The sequence below is a fragment of the Corvus brachyrhynchos genome, unplaced genomic scaffold, assembly GCF_000691975.1.
Source record: "Corvus brachyrhynchos isolate BGI_N302 unplaced genomic scaffold, ASM69197v1 scaffold61, whole genome shotgun sequence".
In the NCBI taxonomy this organism is placed as follows: Eukaryota; Metazoa; Chordata; class Aves; order Passeriformes; family Corvidae; genus Corvus; species Corvus brachyrhynchos.
The window spans coordinates 6,671,339-6,680,821 of NW_008236478.1; the positions used below are offsets into that span (position 1 = coordinate 6,671,339).

At 48.7% G+C, this 9,483-nt stretch overlaps 1 protein-coding gene across 1 annotated transcript in view; it reads left to right on the top strand.

The window, feature by feature from the left end:
* Window positions 1-5,748, top strand: part of CPN1 (carboxypeptidase N subunit 1) — a gene marked incomplete at its 5' end in the record, with an annotated part of 8,461 nt that extends 2,713 nt beyond the window's left edge. The window contains 5 exons of the mRNA XM_008643819.2: window positions 744-855; window positions 1,548-1,687; window positions 1,977-2,076; window positions 3,511-3,629; window positions 5,474-5,748. Of these exons, the coding sequence (XP_008642041.2) occupies window positions 744-855; window positions 1,548-1,687; window positions 1,977-2,076; window positions 3,511-3,629; window positions 5,474-5,605 (603 nt within the window). The remainder of the gene's footprint in view (window positions 1-743; window positions 856-1,547; window positions 1,688-1,976; window positions 2,077-3,510; window positions 3,630-5,473) is intronic.
* Window positions 5,749-9,483: the final 3,735 nt, after the last annotated feature.

Here is a 9,483-nt window from a genome sequence, read left to right on the forward strand (position 1 = left end):
TCTGCGCTCAGACCCAGATGTAAAGATGCTGCAGTCTGGGGCGTAGGCTGATGATACCCACATGGCCTCAGGACTCAGAAATGTAGAGAAGTAACTGTTTTCCTGCTGACAGAATGGTATTACACTGGAATCTGAACCATAATACAAGGATATAGAGTTTGCGTTAGAAAATGCAAATGCTAGTCTCTCTTAAACTGTGTCTTACGCAAAGGACTGGCTTTGGATGCAGCAGCCCAGTTTTAGCCCTGCCTTCATGTCTAAAAATAAGCAGTAATCTTAATAAGGGCAACAAACAAATGGTTGCTAGAACCAGAAGTTGCCCAAACTCTTTCCTAATCCAAATTCCCCTGATACGTATCTGGTATTTGCCGGGACTGATACTGGTTAGTTTTCTTCACATATCTTTTCCCCCTTTTAGTGCCATTTGCTGTGTGGGGCATAGGTCCAGTGCCCTCTGCTCCCCCTCTTCTCAGCACAAGCAGGGCAGAAGCCACTTGTGCCATCAACCAGCTTCCAGCTTGCCAGATTACTGCTCTTCCTCCTCCATCTTTATCTGCCTACATCTTGTAGATGTCCTGGGCACCTCGCGTTGTATTTTGTGGCAGTAAAATGCAGGAACTCTCTCCTGTCTGACTTCCCTCCCATGCTCCTCAGCAAAGGAGGGAGCATGTTTTGTCCAGAGCCAGGCAGGCTCTCCAGCCATGTGGGGCGGGCACAGTGACCACTGGCTGCTCTCCCTCTAGCTGGCCAAGACCTACTCGTACGCCCACAGCTGGATGCACCGGGGCTGGAACTGCGGGGACTACTTTGCTGATGGCATCACGAATGGGGCATCCTGGTACTCACTCAGCAAAGGTAAGGGCTGGGCAGGTGAGCACCCCCCACAGCAAAAAGATGTGAAGGGGTAGACAAGAAACCTCAGGACAGGATGGTTTGGGGAAGGACTGTGGCAATAGGACTGTGCCCATTACTAGACACCATTCTGGTGTTTGTATGTCAGACCAAGAAATGTCTTGGGAGTACTTGAAATGGCTTGAGAAAGAGCCACAGAAATAGCCAAGAGACCTTCACCCAGTGTGCGGCTAGAAAAAGGAAGCATTAATCTATTAGTGTATTTGAAAATCCTACAGTGTAGTTCCATCAAAACCCAAAACTGTGACCAAAGGGAAGGCAGCTTCTGGTTCCTGAAAAATCTGATTTAAAAAGGCACAATGAGGAATCTGAAAAGTCAGCACATAAGACTAGAAAAAAGATTGAAAAGGAACTGGAAAAGATATATAGGCCCCTGTGGTACCCAGCCTCCCTGGGCTTCTGAAGGCAGGTTGGCGAATAATCCAGCTGAAAGAGAGAGTTGGGCAGCCACAAGGGCCGGGCTGCATGGGTGGAGAAGGCTCTAGTTGCACTGTCATGCAGGGAGGAGGCTGTGCCTGTGGTGCAGAGAAGGACAGTGAGGATGGTTCTGGTCAAAGAAAGATGGGCCAGGATGACTGGGACATAGGAATAGGAAGGGAGCCCTGCCCCGGCCATAGGTTATTCTTCTCTTTCAGGCATGCAGGACTTCAATTACCTCTACACCAACTGCTTTGAAATCACCCTGGAGCTGAGCTGCAATAAATTTCCCCCTGAGGAGGACCTGGAGCGGCAGTGGATGGCCAACCGGGAAGCCCTTGTTGCTTTCATTGAAGAGGTAAAGGGGCAGTCCTGAGACTTACACCCTTCTCCTGCAGATCCCCATGGGCCCTGGTGGTAGGGCACCAGTAGGTACCAGGGGTGGAAGGGAGTTGGTTATGGGGTGCTCTTCTTGGCGGCTTCCTTTGGGGAAGCTGTTGTGTCCTAGACTGGCTCTGCTGGGGATAACCTGGATCACCAAGGGTACAGGAAAAGGTGGGGGTGTCCCCAGAGCTTTGTCTTGCTCAGCAATTCCCTCTTGGGCAAAGGAGGGGCCTTGACCCATCAGTCTGTCTCCCTCCCTGCAGGTTCACCAGGGCATCAAAGGGATGGTGTCAGATGAGAACAACAACGGCATTGCAGGAGCAGTGATTTCTGTCCGAGGAATCAGCCATGACATCACCTCTGGTGGGTTGTCAATCCCCTTACATGTCTGGGTATGTGGTTGAAGGTTAGCAGGCACGGCTATAATATGCGAGGCCAGCATGGTTTGTTTCCCAAAGACACTAGCTGGGAGAAATATGCCTTATCCTTGTCCTTCACCAGGGAGGGCTTAGGAAAGCCTAGGAACAACAGAGGCAAGAACTGGAATGCAAATGTTATTGTAAAGGACTTCAGAAACTCAGCTCCTATTTTATCTGTGAGGGACAATTGAGGGGATAATCTACTCAAGCCTGTAAGTATCTGCAAAGAGCTGAAACAGAAGACAGCAAAGAACAAAAAGAAAGAATAAGATGAAGGACTGAAAGTTTACACCAGACAAGTCTAGACTGAGAATGAAGTGCCACTTTACTTTATCCAAGTTGTGTTTGTTTCTCCCTTGCTGGCCAGTTTTAACCTCCTTCCATGAACACCCTCCTCCAAGCAGACTGAACATTACAGACTGCCTGCAGAAAATAGTATTACATAGTGCAGCTCTTGAGAGGTCACATTATGGAATCATCAAAGCTCCTCCTGGCTATAGGTTTGTGACTCAGTAACACTAATATTTGGCACTTAATTATGCCAACTTGCATAGGAAAGGGGACTATGGAAGAAATTGCAGAAGAGCTGGCTGCCAAGGGCCCTCTGAAGTCTCCTGTCCAGCCTGGAGCAAGATTGTCCCCAACATTGGCTCTGATCAGCCACTGCTCCCACCAGCCAATTCTTACTGACCCCAAGGATGGATATTTCACAGCCTAACTGCTGTCTTGTGCCAGGGATCTACCACTTTCGTGGTAAAGCTGCGCTCCCAGATCCACCCTGAAGCAATTTGCAATACCCATCGAGTTCCAGAGATGGGATTATACTCAGATTTCCAAAGTGATCTCTAATACGGTGTTACCTCACTGTTGGCCATCTCCTGTCCCTAAGCACACCAGTGCACAGTCTGTCAAAGTGCTTCTGGGGCTTTCTTATCCCTTATCAGGGAACAGCTGAGCTAATGAGCAACGAAAACCTGCTAACCCAAATGTGGCAAAATTGTGTATGGCAGCAATTAGATTGTGTTATGCATAAGGAGTCAGACTGGAGCTGTGATTGTCCTTAGGTCTGCTGTCATCTGACTGGTGAGTGCTCAGCTTTGTGCCTCCCTGCACAGGCACAGCCAATGCTGCTGTACAGTGCCCTTTCATGTGGCTTTTACTTGCAGACTGAGCTCTCCTCCGAGGCACTAATGAGACATCACTTGCAGTGTAACAATGTGAATCCAGCCTTGCGGTAGCCAGTAGATTTGGGAAAAACAATTCTGGGTTTTGAAGGCTACATATCCTAGAGGAAGTAACTCAGCCAGAACCACTGGAATGTCTTTTGTTTTGCTCCCTGAGCATCCTGAGTGCTTTTTCTTCCTACCTTGTGTTCCAGGTGATATGGGGGATTATTTCCGGCTGCTGCTGCCTGGCACTTACACTGTCACAGCCTCTGCAGAGGGGTACCAGCCCCTGACGGTGACAGCAACAGTGGGCCCAGCTGCACCTTCATTGGTGAGTCAGGCTGCATAGTCACAAGGGTTTCTCAAAATATCTTCACCCCAGGGAGAAAGAAATGCGGTGGGGGATGTCTAGTGAGCAGCAGAGATAGGAGATGGGATGTAGAGCATTTCCAGTGGCTATAGGTTACCTGTTTTGGCAGACAAGGCTCCACACGGCTCATAGCGGGGGAACAGAGTGAAGACAATGCCATGTGCCTTTCCTTACTGAGGCCTTGCAGCTGCACTGGGCTGCCATGCCAGCTCCTGTATCCTTCTGCCTCTTGGCCATGGGGAGAGCTCCTGGCTGGCTGGGACTGCCACTCTTTAGCTCTCCCTTCATCCTCTTCACTCTCCAGGATGAGATGATGTGGAGATAGCATCTGTTCCCTGAGGTTCAGTTAGCCCCCCAGCTTTGTGGGTTTCAGCACTCTGCTATCATCTGCATTCTGCCTGGGACCAAACATGTTATCAAACTCATAGCAAGAGGCTGAAGTCTGCCTTTCTTTTTGCTGAGAGCACCGAAGACAAATGGGAACTGAGTGCCAGCAAAGAACAGCCAAGCACCTTCAGGAAATGAAATGCTCTTGACACTGGTGTGTCTCCTACAGTGTCTTTCTGAGGGCTGGCTGGACAACTAGAAATTGGTTGTAAAAACAGTGGGTGGTAATTCCTGCCCCTGCTGTTGCCTTGTGAACATGGTGGAACCATAGATGTAGGCTCCTCAGAGGACCAGCAGAACCCCCCATCTGTGGCATCCTGGCACATCATTTTCTTCACTGTATGTTCACTGGTCAGGCTCTGCTGTAAATACACTGTGGTTGTTCTCCCACCCTCCATCCCTTCATCCCACTCTGCCCAGCCTCTGAAGTTCTTCCAGAGCTGCCCTCTTCTCAGGATTAGAAACCTTCTAATTTTCGTACTAAATTTATTTATGGTCAGTTTATGCCTATTTGTTCTTATGCCAATGTTGTGTTTTAAATAGCTCCTCTTCTTCCCTGGTATTTATTCCCTGGTGTATTTATAGGGAGCTGTCAAGCCCAGTCCTTTGTTTTGCTAGGTTAAGCACCCAGCTCTTTGGGTTTCCTTTTTAGAACAGATTTTCTTTTTACTGTGTTACTGTAGAAGACTAGTTTGTTCCCTGATGGTCTGATTTTTGTGTATCTCCTCTCACAGCAGCCCTCCTGTTCCCATTTCTGCAACACCTCCCATACCCACTGTTTACCCCATCCCTCCCACAAGAAGCCCATACATCCCCATTCCAGTTTCACCTTTCTGTATGGCCTCCCCATTCCCCATTTAGCTGATGCTGTGTTTTGCACACTCTCTGTCCCCTTCTCCCTCTTTTACCTGCTTGCGTGGCGGTAGCGGATGGAGGTTTCTTTCCTGGATTTTTTTTGCCTGGATCCACTGGAAGCACTGATTGCTGAAAGGCAGATTAAGCTAACAAGATGCAATTGAAAAAGAACTGTCTGTCCTAAACCATCCTGTATATTAAATATTCACAGAGATGCAAAGCAGTGCTATGTCTCTACTCTAGTGAGAAAAGGAGAAGAAAGAACATAGCTCAGTCCCTTGCTTTTCACAGGTCCTCTTCCAAACCACCCTAGGACATCACATTGCCACAGGAGCAACTCTCTGAACTACAAGAAACATAGTTCATTGACAGTACATTTTCCACAGGAGGAAAGAAGTTTACAGCTGCTTTAAGAACTGAGTTCCCTTAACAATGGTTGAGACCCCTTATTGTTTGACTTGGCCCCAGAGTCAGCTTCTAAGGCAAGCAGCAGAGGCAGGTCCCGCAGACCCCTGAGCCAGCAGAGCACGCACACAGTGCAATTATCTTTGTTCTTTCTCCAGGTGCATTTCCAGCTCAAACAAGAAGTGGTGAGGAAGCCTATGGAGCGTAAAGCCTCAGGCACACGTATGAACAACAAAGCCCTGCAGAAGAAGGTTGTGCCAAGAGCCACCCGCCGGGGGACCCAAAGATGAGGACAACTCATTTGGCTGAGAGCTGGGGAAGCCGTTTACATGAGGCCTGGCTGACGACTCCAGCCAGTGAACTTTCCAACAGTCCAGCATGAAACTAGCCCAAATTATTAGGTTATTAAACAAAGAAGTATTTAATCCCTGAACAAACTGTGAAGTCATTCACAACAGAATGTGCCTGGGCTACAGTCGCCTGGGCAGTGTGTCTGTGTGTGCTGAGTTCTTCTCCTGCACTTGCTCCATCTCAGAGAGCTCTGCTCCCTTTACTCCTGAACTGTTGCTACAGACCACATGAAATGCCACTGGTGCATACCAGGGATAATGAATCCAAGCCTTGGTGTATGCTGCACTCACAAACTGGGCACATGAACATTAGTTCTCTGGGTGCAAGTGCCATTCTTCTCCCTCAGGTAAGGACACTTGCTGCCTGCAGACCCCAAAGTTAGGGGAAGGTCAGTTTTAAAGCAGGCAGTGATGTGAGCAGCTCTGACCACATGCAGCACAGCTATTGCTGACTGGCAACTCTAGGAGGTGATGGTTCAAGGTCGTCTCCTGATCTTGATGTGCAGAGGGGACTTTCTAGTAGCTGGTTTGAATTATTTGTAGTCAGAGAGGCTGAAATTATACATGCTGGCAAAAGCCAAGTATCATCCTGTCTCCTTATGTCTTCAGACCCAAACCAGATGGCTTGCTGAGGGGTCTGCTCTGTCCAACCCAAACTATTATTCTGAACACAGAAGCAACTAGGTGAGGTCTGACAGCTGGTGATGAGTAGAAGTCCAAGCTAGGTTATTTGGATGTTCCTTTAACACAAATACCCTGAACCTTGGTCCCATCAATATGCAATAGGGGAGCATGGATGCTTGCTGCCAGCAGTGTGCTGTACAGGTACAGCATAAGCCATGTGAGTTGTAATTGGGTTAGGAGAGAAAGGATCCATAGTTCAGTGAGGTGGGCTACTACAGGCTGAGGCTTAAAATGCTGCTTAGGCCATGTGGGCAGGTTTTGAGTGGAAGAAAGAGTAGAAACAAACCTGGTTATTTCCATGGTAAAAATAACTTAAGCAGGCAAAACCTTTCTAGCATTCTTCATTGAAAATAAATAACTCCAGAGAGGTAAACAGTACCACCTATGTGCCCCAGCAATTTCTTTTTTCCGTGGCTGGTTATCCCAATCTCCACCATATAGCCATTGGTTACACGGCTTGTCTCCCTGTCTAAAGCCTGTCCAAAAAGTGTCCCCCAAACATTCCTTTGCTTTTCCTTTTTGCAAACATCTCTTCATTTCTTGTGAGCAACCTGTATCACCCTACTGCAGAAGCAATATTCTGCACTTCACCCCTCACCGTCACCTCCTCCTCTGTCTCTGCTACAAGATGCTGGTGGCATTTTCAGCATTAGCAGCACACACACACTCTTGTAGCTCTGCCTGTTAACAGAAGCTCTTTCTCTGTCATGCCTTTTCTTGTAAAGGCAGAGGAAGCTGTCCCTTGCAGGTTAATTATACAGGCTGTTGCAAAAAAGTGCCCAGAATGGTAATGCACTTAACTGTGGCTATGAGTGATTTTGGTCTGCAGAGACCAGTGAGGGCTGGAGACACTGGCCAGTTCAGCAGTCACAGCCAAAGCTGAATTCCAATCCTTTAAATTTTTTAAAATTTTTAATTTTTTTTCCTGTGGCAGAAGGAAATGAAAAAGGATGGCGAGGCTGAGATACTCAAACTTCTATGTGGTTTAACACCTCTTCCACTGGGCAAGCCCAGAAGCATCACTGCAGATGCTGGACCCTCCTGTTTGAAGCCACACATCAGTGCACATTCACACAAGGGATTTCGTGGTTGACATGCAGGACAAGGGAGGACACCCTGCATCCCACGGCCTGGCCCCATGCAGCACTTAGAAGGGTCTGCTGTCACCAAGTGTCTGCCCCATGCGCAGGAAAACATTGCTGCTCCCAATTATAGCACTCTGCTGGCTGAGCTGACCGCTGACCTCTGAGGGTGTGTATGAAGCTGAGAGCAAGGAAAGTGCTCCCAAGGAGCAGCCTTCAGCTGGCTGATTCAGCTGGGTGGGCCCTGCACAGGGTGATGCTGAGCCCGCACAGAGCTGCCCGTGCCACCTTCATCCCAGCAGTGTCACAGGTTGTCTTGCTGGGCCTGCTGGCTGCAGGGTGCTCTCATGTTGCCCTCTTGTGGTCCTGGAAAATGTGAGACCGTCTCAATTCCATTTACTTTCCAAGGCAGAGTCAGAGGAGGGAGATTCCTTCCCTAGAACAGTTCAACCAGTCCGGGAGGCCACATCACTTACTCTCGCAGGCTGCTGTGGGGTTGGCAGTGCAGCAAAAAAATTGGAGCCTCAGTTTCATGCGTTTTCCCCTACAAGAGGGTTCCTGCAAGATACCATCCTCTGGAGGTCTCTGTCTGGACCGGGATTTGTCCAGCTCATTCTCCTCCCAGCTCTGAATATTTTTGCGTTGAACAATTTGGTAAAGCTCCACTTGGCCGTGGCTGAGGTCTCCACGTGAAAACATGGTTACAAAATGTTTCTGAGGCAGGACTTTTAAGCACGCCCCTCAAAGGCTTGCCGTGAACTTCGCCCACAGTGTTGCAAGAACCGTGGGCTGAAAAGGGCACAACCTTTGGATGTAACATCTGCAGGATAGGGATTTCTTATGCTTTTGAGGTTTCAGTCAAAGCAAAAACAACTGACAGGTTTGTGTCAGAAAACACAGCAAACAGTCAATCCTCCCCATCTTCTCTGGGTCACTCATGATTTTGCAAGACCTCTTCCCTACCGTATGTCCTTCTTACAAGCTGAAGAGTCCCAGCCTACAGCTTTTCACTGTACAGTCTGTTCCCATGTCTCTGAGCATCCTTACCGCCTGCCTCTAAACCTTCTTCCATTCCCTATTACCCTTTCTGAGATGAGAGAATCAGAACAGTATACAGACCCTGGAAAAACATTTAAACAAACTGAAGCCAGGCCCAGTAAAATGAACCAAAATTCTTATAAGTAAAACTGTGAGAATCTTGGGAGAACCAGGAGGGTGGACAGAACTCTGCATGCAATGCCTTCTCATTTCTGTATCTGGCATGGAGGAGGCAGAAAAGGGGAAAATACAAATAAGTGAACTCAAAGAAGAGTGAAGCAGCTTTGATGGAGATGTCGGCAGAGGAGAGTTGGTCATGGAAGTGACCTGAAAGGCTGAAGGAGGGATTGGGATGATGAAAAACGTTCAAAACCTTCTTGGCAGGCAAGAACAACAGAAATTTTGGGTGAGAGGACATCTAGAGCCCTGTGGCAGGGGCTGGTGTCCATTCCTCAGCACCAGTAAACCGTCTACAAGCATCCATACCTGCAGGGAATAGAGCACTTAGTTCCCTGTGCAGCTTCAGGCCCCCTGCCCACGGCATCGTGCCATGGCAGCAGTGTGGGTCCCCACCTCAGGAGAACAGACGGGAATCAGCACCCAGCCTGTGCACGTACCAACACGACTCTGAGAGCGTGCGTGCGATGCGTTCCGCACACCCGCTCCCGCCTGGTGGAAAGTCAAGCTGAGATCTGTGTGGTTGCTATGGAGAAGTGTAGCTAAATGCACAAACAAGTGCCAAACAGTGGTAACTGCTCAGGGGGACTTAGAGACTCCAGGCTTTACAACGTGTTGCTGAGGGATGGTATCCCCTGGGGCATGGAGGCTTTTTTTAGCCTGCCAGGAAATCCAGTGCGGGATCGACTGTACTTGGTATGCCAGAAACTCTTGTGATGCACAAACTGGCCCTCTCTGTCGTGGATTTCTCCCGAGCTATTTGTTTTTCTCCATCTTGATGCTTTGGCATGATCATACAATGTATCTAAGCAGCCAAGGAGGCTGCTGGCAGCAAAG